Source organism: Patiria miniata, unplaced genomic scaffold (assembly GCF_015706575.1).
Source record: "Patiria miniata isolate m_02_andy unplaced genomic scaffold, ASM1570657v1 HiC_scaffold_11, whole genome shotgun sequence".
Classification (NCBI taxonomy): Eukaryota; Metazoa; Echinodermata; class Asteroidea; order Valvatida; family Asterinidae; genus Patiria; species Patiria miniata.
Genome location: NW_024037049.1, coordinates 4286464 through 4303171, shown reverse-complemented (window position 1 = coordinate 4303171; position 16708 = coordinate 4286464). Strand labels below are relative to the sequence as shown.

The window sequence follows — 16708 nt, the reverse complement described above, 5'->3', positions numbered from 1 at the left end:
ACAATGCCACTTTTTTTTTGCTGGAGGGACACTGCTTGTTGAATGGCAAAACGATTGCGTTCTTAAGCTACTTACATGTATAACTCAAGAAATCAAGTGCTAATTTAACCATGTAAAAATGCAAATTGGATGGAACTTTATACAGTTAATCACTTACTCTAGAATAGCACATTGTTGGAAGATTTGATATTTGTACAAAAAAACACTACGTTTTGTACCTATTCTTAGGAATAAGTATAAAACGTATTCATGGGATTCACCCACACAAACTTCTGAAAACGGGACTCACGCCACTTGGCAACAACCATTGATAACAGATTTGTGTTGAGTACAGGACATGCAGAAAGAAGAGCATTTTAGTGATTGATTGAGACCTCGGCAATTCAGATTTTCATTTTTTACTTTCACTTGAATCAGACAGGAAGATATGTTCCCCAGTAAGAAAACGGAGAATAGCGAGGGTTAGCGGTCAGCCTGCACTTCTCACGTTCGGTGTCAACAGCGTGTCACAAGTGCACCGGCAGTGTTTGTGTACGCGCGTGTCGGGTGTTGACATAAGAGACCCGTATGCGCAAGTTGGAGAGTTGCTGAACAAGGTGGACAGAGTGCAGCGGTTAGAGCAACGAGAAACAAACATACCACTTGGCATTACACAAAAACATTTAGCTTTCACGGTCAAGAGTATGAAGAGCCAATATTCCAGGCATTCCACAATTGTGGTACATTCGAGATTCCACTTGAAGACAAAAAGCAATATTCCAAATTACATATAGTACCGGTATTTGAGTTTGCTACTGTCAATTTCAACAGTAGAGTTAAATTGACTCAGCCTCAAAGTTTGAAATTCAATATTTCTAATGCTTCCATACCGTATGCATTTTATACGTATGCACATGAGCATTTGTGATGCGATCAAGCTACATGAGTCGTTTGTCGACCCTGGTCATTTTTTTAATTTACAGATTTGAAAAGAGCACAAACTCAACATTACTGCTGTGGAAACCGCATGCTGGTACCATATTTAGTACAAAAATTATGGAAGTCGGAACACCAAGAGATGTGAAGAAGTGATGTGATTATGAAGTGGCCCTATTTTGGCCTGAATCTCTTAATGAAAGTTCCCAACAAACAACCCATTTAGCTTGATCGCATCACATTTACATGCTGGTGTACAAGTATATTGCTGCATGATTAAAAAAAAGAGCAAATCTAAGCTAATGAGGGAGAAAGTCAATTGTTACATTCCAATGCAAATCAGAAGCAACATCTGCAGTGCATGCAATTTTAGCTACCACCATGTAGGTACATCTTGCCCTCAATTACAGGTGTAAAAATTTGTTGAACCCTCCTATGCAAACCTCATTCTGTGCAAAGTTGTCCTTTCAGTCAAAATCAATCAAGTGACTGTTGTTAACATTAAGAACTCCAAGCCTACATGGCTGTGACTGTTTATGTAATTTGATAAGCTATACTTTGACTGTAGGCGATTGATAAGCCAACTGTGCCTACCACTTGCCTGGTTTAGTCTGTTAACTGAATTTAACTAGTCACAGTACATGTACTTGCTTGAAATATGATGTGACTGTTGGTGACTACCCTGTGTGAAAGGCATGGCAGGGGTAAGGATTGATTATTTGACTGTCTGTGACTGTTCAGATAGCAGGAGGCTTAAGCATCATGCGCTGTCAACATGGGCGTCGCCAGGATTTTTTGTAGAGGGGGGCAAAAATTTTTTTAGCCAAAAAATGCTTGTATTTCTCAACACATTCTCGATTTATCAGTTTTAGAGGGGGGCAGGGACATTTTGCCCCCCCCCCCTCATTAAATTAACACCACTTTGTCTTCGCGCCTCTTTTTTTTTTCTTTTTTCTTTTCTTCCTTTTTTTTTTTTTTTGGTTGCTTTTCCAGGGGGGGGGGGGGGGGGGGCAAGTGCCCCCCTTGCCCCCCCCTCGCTACGCCCATGGCTGTCAATAGTTGTACACGTATGATTTCTTCGCCAAGTTTGAAGAAAAAAAAACCCAACTGTTTGTTAAGTCTGGCATTTTTTCCCATGGGCATGTGTAGGACCATGCACAGTCTACTTTTATGCAAGAAATTGCAGACAGATTTTGGGGATTGAGCTGAAAGTACAACATTCAACAGAATTATTTAAGTCCGCTTGTTTCTATCCAGTCCCAGTCTCGTTACTGCCTTCGCAGTTCTGGTGATGGTATTTTTCTGAACTATCCTGTAGGTTGCAGTAAGGCTACTCTTGGGGATCGAGCCTTTGAGAATAGTGCACCACACCTTTGGAACAAACTTCCACTTAATGTTAGGAACGCTGCTAGCCTTGGTGTTTTAAATCAGTGCTGAAGACTCACCTTTTTAAACAAGCTTTTTATTAACCTTAACAGTCATGAATCCTCCAATTTCAATACGATTTTGCACACCCCCTAGGGAGTTAGGGTTGTGTGTGTGTTATTGATATTTATTGATAATTTAACGATTTTTACTGTCAAGATGTTTAAGCCTTTTTTATTGATTATTTTAATTTTATACATATTCTTGAAAGGGGAGTTCTGGAAGGGTTATGTCATATCATCTGTAAAATTCTCGAGCTTTTTATCGATTATCTTGTAATATTTTTTTTTATAATTTACTAGATCAATTGTTTATATTCTAGCTGTTATGCACATGTATATGTAAACAGGGTGAGTCAAAAAAAGCGAAACCCAAATGTCCGGACCATTAATTTAGTGAAGTTCTGCATGTATATGCAGAACTTCACTAAAATAATTTCAAATCCAGGATATGAAAGCCCAATTCAAAAGCTTTCTTTTAGTACAAGAATCATTCAAATCAGTCCTGTGATTTTCAAGTTATGGGATTTTAAACAAGACCACCATTTTAAAGTTCTATCAACGGATCACAAAAAGGTAAGCGTTCTTTCAGCAAAACAAAAACAAATCACAAATCACTTTTTTGGTGATCTGTGGACAGAACTTTAAAACGGTGGTTGTGTTTAAAATTCCGTAACTTGCTGCATACATTAGTGATTTGAATGATTCTTGTACTAGAAGAAAGCTTATGAATTGGGCTTTCATATCCTTGATTTGGAGAGTACTACATGCAGAACTTCACTTAAACAATAGTCCCGACATTTGGGTTTCGGGTTTTTTTTACTCACCCTGTACATGTTGAGCCAAGACCTGATGTACACCTTTAACCAGATCCAACATTGAATAAAAACAGTGAAAACGTTTGTAAACAGGAATAGTCCAAAAAGCTTTCCTGTTATTGTTTGAATCGCTGCAGTCTGCTTTCTCCTTGCTCCAGAATAAACACCCGACAAACGGGTTATGCTATCATGTTTGATACACAAAGGAGCCCTTGATACTTTAATTCCGCGTCAAAAAATCGCATCTTGTCGCTCCTGCCAGCAGGTGTGTTAATATGAACAAGCTAAGTTACCATGAGCCGAGGGGGAGATCTCTAATAAGGGAGCCAGAATTGAATCAGTGTCTGGAAACTGGTGTAGCCAAACGGTTCTGGAATGACTGTTTACTCTTACATTTAGGCTCTGGTTCTTTGTGCTTTTGGTCAGGGGCAGAACTTGTGGGGCAAGCTAGAGCAAATTACTCCTACTATATTGGGCTTAATTTGACATTTGTTCAGGTATTGCCTGTGGTGTTACAATGCAGATTGCTGGCGCTGAAAATCTCACATGCAAGTTGTGCCCTGTGGTATGATGCACAAACAGAGCAAAAGAGTGGTGCATTGAGACTTAACAACATGGCTAAGGTTGAGAAATGTAGGCTATGAACCGATGACCTGGTTGCAAGCCTACTTAACTGGAGTATGGGATTATATGCCTTAACCCTCCTACTATTTAAACAGTCACAGAAAGTCAAAATTCACTTCCACTTCTCCTGCTATACATGTACTTTAAACAAAGGCTAGTCACCATCAGTCAGATCATGTCAAGCAAGCACTGTTACTAGTCAATCTGGGTCAACAGACAAAGCAGGCAAGTTGTGGTCACAGCTGTTTTATCACTCACTCAGAGTCAAAGCATAGCTGTATCAAGTTACTTAAACAGTCCCATCCACTCCATCTTGCCGTATGTAGGCTGGGAATTCTTAACTATTGAAAACAGTCACTTGTTTAATTCGATGGCAAGAACATCTTGGCACAGAATGTATGTTTGCATAGGAGGGTTAAGACACAATGAAGCAATGCACTATCGTGTTTGTGCAGTTATACTGGTTAATAGTCTCTAGCAAGCCGATATGCATTCCAGCATTGGCAAACTTACACTTATTGCTGACTTCAGAATGCAAACCATCAGATCTTATTTAACTGGTAACAGTTATCTTCTTTGTGTTTGTTCATTTATAGTCCTGCGCAAAAATGGCTGCGTTAATTTCCCAAATTCAGATACGGGGTCAAGAATAGTGGTGGGAGAAATCAGAGATTTCAAAATCCGTTTATCTTATTTTTTTCATACTGAATAACGGTTATCGAATTTCACCAGAAGTTCTCATTCAGCACACAGCCATGCCAACAAAATGTTATGCCAACAAACCAAATTTCAAGTTCCTTAGTGAAGTATTTCTCAAGTTACCACGCTGACAAAAGTTAACCTAAGCAAAACATAACACACACACACACACACCCAGTCGTTTTTTGCTATGCTTCCGAGGATTGGCTTTGTGTTTTCCTTTGTCCCTGTAATATAACACTCTCCCATAGACTAAGCACACAAACCTGCGTTCGAGGACAATAGGCACCTTCCTTCGAGGATCAATGGCCCCTTTGTGCTCCTTTTGTTGTCTGTCCTCAGGCGTAATGCCATGCAGGAACACACACACACCCAAACATGTGTTCATCGTCCATCGTGGACGTCCTATTGTCCCTCTTTTGTTTGTACTTTTTAGCAAGACTCCCATAGGTTTTGTACACGACCCCAATCGCGGACGTTTGCTGGGAATCGTGGACGATATTGTTCTATTTGTTCTCTGGTACTTTTTGTCCATGGTTTGAAAAGATGAACATGTACACAACTTTACTTAGCATTTGGGGTTATGGGGTACCACTACTGTTCGACCCTAATTACCTTCTTTTGTTCTCCTTTGTCCCCTTAGAAATCTCCAAATACATAGCGTTAGGGCTATGGAGTACTTCAATTTCTAAAGACAGACTTGCGGGTACCATTGTCCCTATTGTTGCCTTTTGTTCCCGGTACCCCATAGGTGCCAATATGTAAGTGCGTGTTTATAGTGTAAATCTAGGACACACACGTGCAACATCATCAGTGAATCGAGGACAGGAACCAAATCGAGGACGACCTCGATTAGAAAACGTGTACAAAACCAATGAGAGCTGTTGCGAAAAAGTTAAAGTACAAACAAAGGAAAGGGAAGAGGAACAAAAGAAGATCCTAAAAACAAACGTGTATGAGCATGGAAGTGTGTATTTGCCTGCAATCGGGGACCCCCTATTGTCCCTCTTTTGTTTACACAAAATGTTAATCCCACCACTAGTCAAGAACAGCTCGTCCACTCACCTTGGTCCAGGATAAATGCCACGTTACTCTGGGCAACTTCGTAGCCGAGCTCGGCTGCAAACGAGTACTGCATGAGTGCTGAGTGGACATCGTGGTCCTTGTAAGAGTCATGGGCCTCCATCAGCATCTCAGACCATTTGCCCCTCTCTGCAACATTCTTGAATAACTGTTGGAAAAAATGAAGAAAAAAAAATGTCAGAGTTCAACTCAGTGCAATCATATCGTTTCACACACACTGCAGTGGCCCACGTGAACACAGTGTTTTGCTATGGCAGCTGTGCACCCAAGTTTTACCCAATTAGCAGTTGTACTACATTGTACGACACTGTGTCATACTCCCCAAAAAGATCTTCTACGGTGAACTAACAACAGGCAAAAGATCGGCTGGTGGTCAATTCAAGAGATACAAGGATTGCCTTAAAAACCATGAAGCAATGCAACTTCAATGTGAGTAGCTGGGAAGAACATGCCCATGATCGAACGGCATGGAGAAGATTATCACACGAAGGTGCATCAAGCTTCAAAGCCCGTCGCATCAGGGAGGCTGAGCTGAAACGACAGCAACGAAAATCTCGTCAGCTAGATGCTTCCCTACGTGTCCACCCCCACCCCCAACCTAGTGTGTCCAGTGTAGGACCGTAGCTTCCTGGCTAGAATTGGACTTATTAGCCATCTGCGAACACACAACACCAACTAGTATGGAGATGTTGGCTGTCATCTTCGAATTTCGAAGGACGAACTATATATATGACACTGTGTGTATTCACTGAAGAATCAATAAAACCATAAGAGTGCTGGGGCAGTTTCGGGCGCTACAGTGACTAATGGGTTAAAAGTGGTCGAAATCTCCTCTGGAAGCACAAATAAGTACAGTGGAACTCCGCTATAACGAACGTTGTTGGATCCACAGAAAGTGTTCGTAATAACGATCGTTCGGTATAGCGATTTTGAACCGCCGGTACCCTCTTTGGACCATTAGTGAACTGGCATTTCTAACGAGTGGCTTTCCCTTCTATTCCTTGGGGAAATAATAGCCATATATCGCTCTTCAACATTCAAACACGATGTAACTATGGGTCGTTTGATGTTCGGGAATTAAAAGTGGCCCAAATAGTGTTTAATACAACCGGTAGATTTTTTTGGTTAATCTGTTGACTTTTTTCAACAACAAGGTTTGGCACGTTTTGTACATTAAAACCGGGAGCCAAGGATGATGTTCAGTATAGCCGATTGTTTGGTATACATGTAGCCTTGTTCGTTATAGTGGCGTTCCACTGTACAACCTGGTTTTAACTGGTGCGGTGATGATCCGCTGCAAAGCACTTTACCATTTTCAGGTACTAATTGAGAAAAATGTTTAATAATCATGATAATAGTAGGATGTAAAATTGCAGTCTGTGATCATTTATGTTAAATGTACACGTATGTGGAATGTGTTGTTAAAGAATGCCTGTAAACCGTTGTTGAGGATGGGAGCTTGACCGGGGGAGAAGGTGTCATCACACTTCGGTAGTGTATAAGAAAAGTTTAAAGGAAAGAACATGTATACGGCTGATTGTCTTGGCATTTCTCAGAGTACCTCTGGATGGGCACAAGAAACTTGAGTGCATTTGCCATAGTGCAAAGAACTGATCGGGTTCTGTAATCCCACACCTGATGTGAGCGTGACAAACACGTAGATACATGTATGCTTCAAATGTAGAACTATGTTTCATGTTTTCAACTGTATCAAATGTTATTATACATAAGTAGTTCTTTTCAAATAATGACAAAGTAACCCTGGCTAGTACGCAAATTTCGTCTGAATGTACACCAACCAATAGCATCTGAATCTATCTATGTAACCACCGAGGGGGAAACTTGTGCATGGAATCTATAGGTCTACCATAGCCTACCTTTTAAAGGCATTATGTAGGATCCTTTGTGTTTCATGCATTTTGTTCGTTTCCAATAATAACACCACTCAAAATCCAAAGAAGAATGCCCAACACCTAACTTGTTTAAGCTTCAGCTCAGTGAATACTACATGTACACTTTGCGAAGAAAAAAAAGCAATGAAAAACGATTTGGTCTATAGCACACTTTACTTCCAAAAATGAGTCAATTGATTGGAAACTGCCTACATTTCTTGATTTCTTCTTAATGACAGCAAGCCAGATGGAGTAATTTTGCGGGGTGTTTAGTACCGGTACGATCTTTCACCCTCCTATGCAAACATACATTCTGTGCCAAGATGTCCTTTCAGTCAAAATCAATCAAGCGACTGTTTTCAACAGTTGAGAGCTCCCAGCCTACATAAAGCAGGATGTTTTGAGTATATTTAAACACAGATTAATCCAGTTGACTATTTTTGACTACCCTGGACAGCATAGCTTTGTGAAATGTGAATAAATTGATAAGAAAAAAGAGCGCGCTATAGCGTCAAAAGAAGGCAAGCCCCCCCCCCCCCCCAGGATTTAGCAGGATTTACTGGCTGTGACTGTTTATAATGTAACTTTGTACAGCTATGCTTGGACTGTAGGTGATTGATAAGCCAGCTGTGCCCACCACTTGCCTGCTTTTGTCTGTTGACTGAATTTGACTAGTCACAGTGCTCGCTTTCAATATGACCTGACTGTTGGTAACTAGCCTGTGTAAAAGGCATGGCAGGGAAGAGGATTGATTTTTTTTTGACTGTCTTTGACTGTTCAGATAGCAGGAGGGTTAATCGAAGTAAGCTCTTTGATAATAAATGCAAATGATCCTTTATATGCCTTTAACTCTTTAACCTTGACTGTCCAAGTCACAAAATGGAACCATACATGGAAGTTCTACAAACTTTCCATACCAGTATACCAAACCAAAAGCACTAGTAGGCAATGTCCTGCTGGCACACAAACATGCAGTTTACATCGTACATGTTTGTATTTTGATACTGCAGATGTTATGCCAATCTCTAATGAAGATTACGCTGAACGTTTCAAGACATCTTGAAATGATCACTTCTGCAAAAAGCTATCTCTGACAGTGAAACGAAATTCTCTGGGGGGAAAAAAAGCAAACCCTTTTTTCTCACTTTTGGACTCGAGAGCACTTCTCATAAGGTTAATGCCCGCCACGGGGGACTAATGGAAGCTTTGGGCACTGACTTCCGCATGGACAATATGGCCGCCGGCAGTCAAAAGCTCTTCACATAGTGAAGATGTCCAGTGTGCCACACTTTGGTAAAACCTCAGCTCCCACAGGGCACATCCACGTTGGATTAACTTACATAACCGTGGCAACCAGCTCCAAGAAAGTCAATACAACATCCGATTAAAAGAACTACGGTGGATGTGTTTTTGTTCTGAAGGAAGGAGATGTAATAATTTTTGTTTTAATTTCATTTTGTTAACCAGGGTAGCCCCATCAGATTTCAAAGAACTGTTCTTCCTCGGAGCCTTGGAAAAATAAATTCTCATTACTGTAGGCATGGCATAAGACACTAAGATAACAGCTTAAACTCTACACAATCTGAACTGAAATAATTTGTCATCAAGACAGGATCAATTGTTTTTCCGTTTCTCAATTCCACATGTAGATCTCAGGGGCGGATCCAGGCTTTTCCACAAAGGGGGGTGTGTGAAATGTAACATGCAGCAAATGGTGAAGGGAAGTTGGGAAAATTTGACATTTTGTATTTTAGATGATCAGTGGTGCGATCTCAGGCAATATCTGGCCACTTTAACCATTGTTTTTTTTTAGCAAAAGATCATCAAATAAACATCGATTTCGAGTTTGGAGTCATTGAATCAGCTATCCAGACCCCAAATAATAATGGTTCTCTTATGTGCAACTGCTGTAATCCTAGCAGGCTATGGTCTGACGTGAACTGCCCTATTCAGTTTGTCTCTCCCTCCAGGGTGGCCACCCTGGATCCACCCCTGGATCTTTCACAAATCAGTCATGGTTAATTTCCACCCAAACAATAATTTCAAACTAGTCATGGAAGTGAGAAACATTGCATGGGATGAATTTATACCCTGTATTACCGATCCCTTTTGTAGCTGTAAAGTTTCGTAAAACTCTGAATATTGAAAAAAACAATTTTGACACTCTGCACCTCAATTGCTTCTAAAAAAAAATAAAAAAAAATATCATACCTCCGTTGATTTTAAAGTTGATTTAGAACTTGACTTGCTGATTTACATCTACTTGGACTGGTCAATTGGGAATTCTGAAACTGTTGATGATAACCCTACACTTCTCTCGTTAGAGGGTTGACGAACTCTGAAGTGGATTTTTTTTTAACAAAGAAAAACTCTGTAGAGTCTTACAACCTGTTTGCCAGCCATAGATGTCATTAATTTGCGTTAGATGGCCAGATCACATCAGGCAACTTCGTTTTCAAAAGATTTGCACTCTAGAATTACTGTGCTATTTGCAGGTTCTGTAAAATGCCATTTTTTTCCATGTGCATGTACATTCACCTGCCTCACTTAAAATTATCACCCTCTTTGATTTTTTCCCATATGATACACAAATGAATTTCCAGAGTGGATCAACATGTTACTGCAAATCATTGCTGTACGACATTGTATACAGTAGAAAAGGGATGTGTGTTTGCGTAGGTTGATTGCCACAATTAAAGCAGGTGAGGGGGGCCAAGCCGCCTACCCCACGAAGCACCTGTATACACAACTTAAATAGTGCACAAAAACACTGGTAGCTGACTGTCAATGTTTGTTGTTTATTTGATGAATACCTTGATTAGCTTGAAATATTCACTAATATACCCAAATCTTTCAACATAAACCCAATACTCACGATGATTTTAAGAGTCATTCTGCCAATTTTAGCAGAGCGCAGCCGGAAATGTCATTTGATGTACATTTGTAGTTGACGTGGCGCGTAAATGATTTCCATGACAGGATGTACGTACGTCTGTGCACTTCGTGCTAAAAATTAGCATGCTTGACCATGAAACAGACATACAGGGAAAACAAGTTGTTTATAAGCAAAGGTGAAGAATGATGGATACAGTTTGAAAGTAATGTAGACTTTTTAAGCTCTGGCAGGAGCTTCAACAAGTTACTCTGTTGTCGGTCGGTCACCGAAAAATTTCACAAAAAATTTCACAAAAATCGAGCAAATGCCATGCCGTCGTGTAAATGCACTCTAAAAATTATTTGTAACAATTCGCAAAGTTGTTTGTGAAAATGTTGTAAACGGAGGCAAGATATGTGCAGTAATGTTGTAGCAACCTGGTATTTTGTGTAGTGGTTGGACGGTATCCATAAGGAGGAAATGAAAATTGACGAAAAGTATGGTGTTCCATGTGTGCCATTGGTTCCCTTTTTTTGCCAGAGCTTATTGAGCACTCGCACTTTTTGTACACAAACAATTATACCAGAAGTATTGTAAGAACTTGGTTTTTACAGTCAGAGAAGAAAACCACTGAGTCAATATCAAACATGTAAGAGGCTCACGTTTTCAAGCATACATTTTTCAATTTTTCCATTGAGATACATACTGAACACTTAAAATACCCAAGTTAAAAAAAGGGAAAGGGCAGGCGCGGTTTTACGGGGGGGCTAGGGGGTCTGTAGCCCCCCCCCCCCAATTTTGTCTAGCCCCCCCAAAATAAATTCCGTTAAAAAAAAATTGCATTAGGAAAAAGGATTGTAATGTACATGCGAACGGTCTCCCCCTAAAGAAGAAATAGCCGTGACAAGGGTGCATTAGTTAATATAGTGTGAATGATTTTAGGATTTTATTGGAGTAGTTGGGGGGGACTCACTGGCACAGTTTGACCTTTGGCATAGAAATATGTAAAGGTCACATAAATATGTAAATATGTATATATAAATATGAATTAATGGGGTTAGGGAATTCTGGCACAGTTTGCCCCTATTGTATGGATGGGATGAATAGGAAATAGGTGTGGGTAAGGAACCAAGTACAGTTTGACCTATTCTATGGGAAAGATTGCATAAGGTACGGAAAAATATAAATGTTTATGGTACATTTAAATCTTAGCTCGAATATGAGTTTCATATGTTAGTCCCTGTGAACGAACAGCTGTGGTGTTATATAATCCCCCAACAATAGACGGGAGAGGGTACGTGCCAAGTCAGCGCACTAGTATTGTTACGAAGTTAATCCGATCGATACAAAAAGTAATTGGATTTCCAAATGCTCGAAAGCAGAAAGCAGTGATAGATGGCAAAAATGAATTTTGCATTGATCAGACTGAAACGAGTACGATTGTCTATTTGAAGAATTATTTTAAAGTCATTTTTATTGTGTTTATGGGTATTGTGCACGTTGCGTTTTCCAAGTTATAAACAAACACTCACCGCAGCATACTTGCAGGGTACAGCCTGTGTCGGCCATGGGGGTATATGATAAATCCACGATCCATAATCCATGCGTCTGTACGGAGACCGGTGGTCGATCACCCCTCGATGATCGCACCAATCATGGAACAAATAACTCCGTCCGTGCGCCTATATTCCTCTTGTTAATCGATACAATACCAATGGCACTCTTCTACACTGCCACCAGAATTCTGGATTATGGATCGTGGATTTATCATATACCCCCATGGCCGACACAGGCTGTACCCTGCAAGTATGCTGCGGTGAGTGTTTGTTTATAACTTGGAAAACGCAACGTGCACAATACCCATAAACCCAATAAAAATGACTTTAACATAATTCTTCAAATAGACAATAATCGTACTCGTTTCAGTCTGATAAACGCAAAATTCATTTTTGCAATCTATTACTGCTTTCTGCTTTCGAGCATTTGGAAATCCAATTACTTTTTGTATCGATCGGATTAACTTCGTAACAATACTAGTGCGCTGACTTGGCACGCGCCCTCTCCCGTCTATTGTTGGGGGATTATATAACACCACAGCTGTTCGTTCACAGGGACTAACATATGAAACTCATATTCGAGCTAAGATTTAAATGTACCATAAACATTTATATTTTTCCATACCTTATGCAATCTTTCCCATAGAATAGGTCAAACTGTACTCGGTTCCTTACCCACACCTATTTCCTATTCATCCCATCCATACAATAGGGGTCAAACTGTGCCAGAATTTCCTAACCCCATTAATTCATATTTATATATACATATTTACATATTTATGTGACCTTTACATATTTCTATGCCAAAGGTCAAACTGTGCCAGTGAGTCCCCCCCCCCCCAACTACTTATTGGCGCTCTCCATTGAAAATATGGCATGAGCCCCCCCCCCCCCCCCCCCCATTGATTTTCGGAGACCTAAGTGTCTGGAAAAAAATAAACAGTCTACATTTCAGAACGCCTCCCTGAAAAAAATTCTGGATCCACGTGCTAGCCCCCCCCCCAAAAAAAATATTGGTTCTAGAACCGCGCCTGGGAAAGGGGATGACTTAAAAATGCACCTGAAAAAAAAAGAAGTTCAATTCAAAAATTAAATCCTCTTTTGCCATACCTTGTCACCAACAGATAATATGAAAGGCAAGCACTTTGACTATATTCCATCAACAGACACAACCAGGTAACTGGTAGGTACAACTGGCTTATCAGAATCCTTTTGGGTGTGTTCGACTAGCTCACTCGCAGCAACTCGGGTTAGCCCGGAGGGTCAGCCACAGCGTCAGCCACCACAGACCTTGCTCATGGAGCAAAAGCAGTGGTGGAAATACGTCACACGCATGCGTTGTTCATTCCAAGAAATGGGCGAATATGGCGGCCGGACAGCATACATCCCAAGTAGACCCAAAAACCAACTTTATTTGAAGTCTAAAGATAATTATTTATTGAGTTCATTGCGACTTAAGAGGCTGTAATCCAAGCTCCACTTTTTTGAATTTTGCAATTGACTGAAAAGCAGTAAATCTCAAACCAAGACCCAGCCCTAAATGGGCGTTTTATCACTAGCTACTGTCGTGGCTACAGAAGTCACGTGAGGATCATAATGGCCTGCGGTTGAGCTTCCGATTAGTCCGGCTGCAGTATAGCTAACCCATCTGCCTTTACCCGAGTCGATCTGGGTGAGCTACTCGAACGCACCCACAGTTACTGCAGCCAGTTAATCTTGCTTGGCCCCTACCCGTATAATGGGTCTTATGCTCATGGACTAATGGACTCAATGAAAGCACTTTTCTATTTTCAACTTCATCATTTAGCAAACAGGTAGTATAACTGCCAACAGTCATCCCTGTCATTTTCAAACAGCCCCAATTTTCTCATTTTTCTCAGACTTCTATAGTAAAACCTAGGAAGAAACTTGATTGCATTCCTGAGATATTAACAAACCAAACTCTCAGATTTTTTCCCCTTCATTCCCTTAACAAATTGTGTAGATAACCCAGACCTGTCGGGACAGAGATGTGCATACCCACATTCCGCCGAAGGCAAAAAATAAGCACTGGCTCTGAGCATGTTAACTTCTGGGAGGAACGTAGCGACAGCAACTGACGGCCGTCAAGCGCCACTCGGTTTTCTTCTGAAACTGCCACTTGACAGTCGCCTGCATTTCCTGTACAAACTCGTTCAGCCTGTAACACTAGCGGCTAAGTGGATTGCCGTTATTCATTTTCTGGATCCCTCTTCCTTAGAGCTGCACTACATGCACACAAGCAAGAATACACACAGACTTGCGAGGGCCTACTCAGAGTGTAGTGGTTAGTCCTGGCAATTTTCCTGCATTTTTTTTTTACTGCAGAAAACTCTGCATTTAAGATTTTGACACAATTAAAATGCACTGAACATCTAAAATTCAGTGCGGATGACCATTATTCTTGCAGTGCAATTGTGATGACCCCATGGGCCAGTTCAAATCGTAATCACTTAGTGAATTCGATATACTGTCAGTTCCCATGTCATTGCATGGGTTTTCCTCTGACAAAAATCAGTAGTTTTCTCAACAACAAAAATCTAAAACTGATGTTCAAGGGTCCTTCACTTCAGTAACTTTGTTTTTCAAAACCCGTGTTGAGTTGATTTTCAAGTGTGAAAATGTTTACAATTAAGTCACATGCTCAAACGACAATAAAACTTTTTTCCACACACTTATAATGTGCAATGATACAATAGGGAAAGGAAACACTGGACTATTGCACAATAAAAAAATTGCTGGATTAAATTTTGATACTGTGGATCAAAACTTGTTTGTGGCCCTTTGACAGGTAAATCCCCTATAACCAAGTTAATTATTCCCTGTATCCACTTTACATTTACACATTATCATGTATGCCTACCCTGTACATTAACATACATGTAGCTTTACAGTAAGATAGGGCTGTTCAAATCTTCGATCATCAATCAAAACATCGAATAGCTTTTTGCTGGTTAAAATAATCGAAAAGAGAAAACTATGCACGTGCACACTGGACTGTAGAGTCATTTTAATCATAAAGTTGCATTTTTATTGTCAGATGATATTTTTGTGTCAACGGTAACTTTCTTGTTGACACATACATTTATTTATTGGTCCCAGTCTTTTAAGTTGGGTAAAGTCCCTGGACACTTATACAGTACTTACTGCAATTGCAAAACACTCCAGCATTCCGTAATATCCATCGCCACATGCATGTTTTAATAATAATGATAATAATAATAAAAACGGTTCTTATATAGCGCGTTACACAATGTCTCAATGGGCTTTACCACACAAAATAATTAAATGTTAAATAGGTATGTCTTAAGTGCAATTTTGAACTCAGTTTCAGTTCTTGCAGTCTTGATGTGTTGTGGGAGAGAGTTCCAGAGAGTAGCAGATGAGTGTGTGAAGGACCGATGTCCATACGTTTTGGTGTGAATGGCGGGAGTCTTCAGCAACAGTGCTGAGCCAGAGCGTAGGGTGCGTGGTGGTTGGTTTTTATCCATCGTGCTTAGTATGGCTCTTTTGTCCAGCGAGGAAGGCAGCTTTAGCTGGCGTGTGTAAAACTTGATCGGCAAGTTTTGAATATTCGGTCAAGTGCAGCTTCGAATAATCGAATACTAATTTATTCGAAAATGGACAGCCCTACAGTCAGAAAGTGTCCACTAGCTAACAAGTTCAAATAAAGAGAAAGAAAGGTTCAAGTGAACGATTGGATTGTTTAGTTAATGACTTTTGTATGAAGGCATCTCTCCTTCAATTTCAAGTTTATATACATGTACTTGTACCCGGTAGTACAACGACTTTAATCAAACTCTTTGTTTTTTTTAAGCTCTGGCACAGAACTTTTACATGTCACTCTGTGGTCGGTCAGTCGGTCGGTCCCCGAAAAAATGACCCCACTAAGTGAACCCACTAAGTGTCCCATAAAAGTCCCATAAAATACCAAATTTTAATTTGCACAAAAAAAAAAAGGAAACAAAATAAATTAAATACTTCACAAAAATTGTTTCTAAAACTTTGTGAAGTTGAAAATGAAAATTTTGTAAATGGAGGCAAGTTATGTGCAGTAATGTTATGGTCACGTGGTATGTGTGCTATATTTTATGGGAAAATTAGGATGCTTATTTTGGTCATTCACAGGTGCGGAAAGGAGATCGGTGTACCGTTTGACATTCAACATTAAATAAGTACCCAGTTACCGGTACTTATTCGGCATTCACACTACATGTACATGTACAGGGCGAGTAAAGAAAAGTGAAACCCAAAACCCAAAATACATATATTTAATATTTAAAAAAAAATGTAGCACCAAAAATAATAATGACTGGAAAGCCAATTTCATAAACTACTTTTAGATGAAAAAAATACTGAAATTGCTCAATCCAGTCAAAGAATATCACCATTTAAACACAATGACCCTTTAAACGCAAATTAACACTAGTACGGGCTACATTAAGGCAGACTGCGTCAGGCAAGGATAGATTCCATGCAAGACTTTCGTGGCAGACGGCCAGAGCTTAGCACTTGTTCTCCAGCATGGCAATTTTCCATTGGGGTGCTGTTTGAGATCTCCCCCTTTGAGAATACCCATCTACAAGATTACATGTGGCACATCGCAAATACAATCTTCTTGCATTTCATAAATTTACCCCAATTTCCCAAAATGTTGACTTCGCTTTTATGTCCATCTATAAGTGGTACGTTTCATGAGATGGGATTTATAGTAACAAGGTTGGAATGTCATTTGTGAATGTTCCCCCAAGTGAATTTCCGGAAACTGATAAAGTGTCAATGGAGTTTTGTTTCATATTTCTAG

At 40.1% G+C, this 16708-nt stretch overlaps 1 protein-coding gene across 1 annotated transcript in view; it reads right to left on the bottom strand.

Moving 5' to 3' along the window:
• The window catches only part of LOC119742542 (protein sel-1 homolog 1-like), an 81596-nt gene that overhangs the window by 18033 nt on the left and 46855 nt on the right, over window positions 1-16708 (bottom strand). Inside the window, exon 14 of the mRNA XM_038218559.1 lies at window positions 5546-5711. Within this exon, the coding sequence (XP_038074487.1) occupies window positions 5546-5711 (166 nt within the window). The remainder of the gene's footprint in view (window positions 1-5545; window positions 5712-16708) is intronic.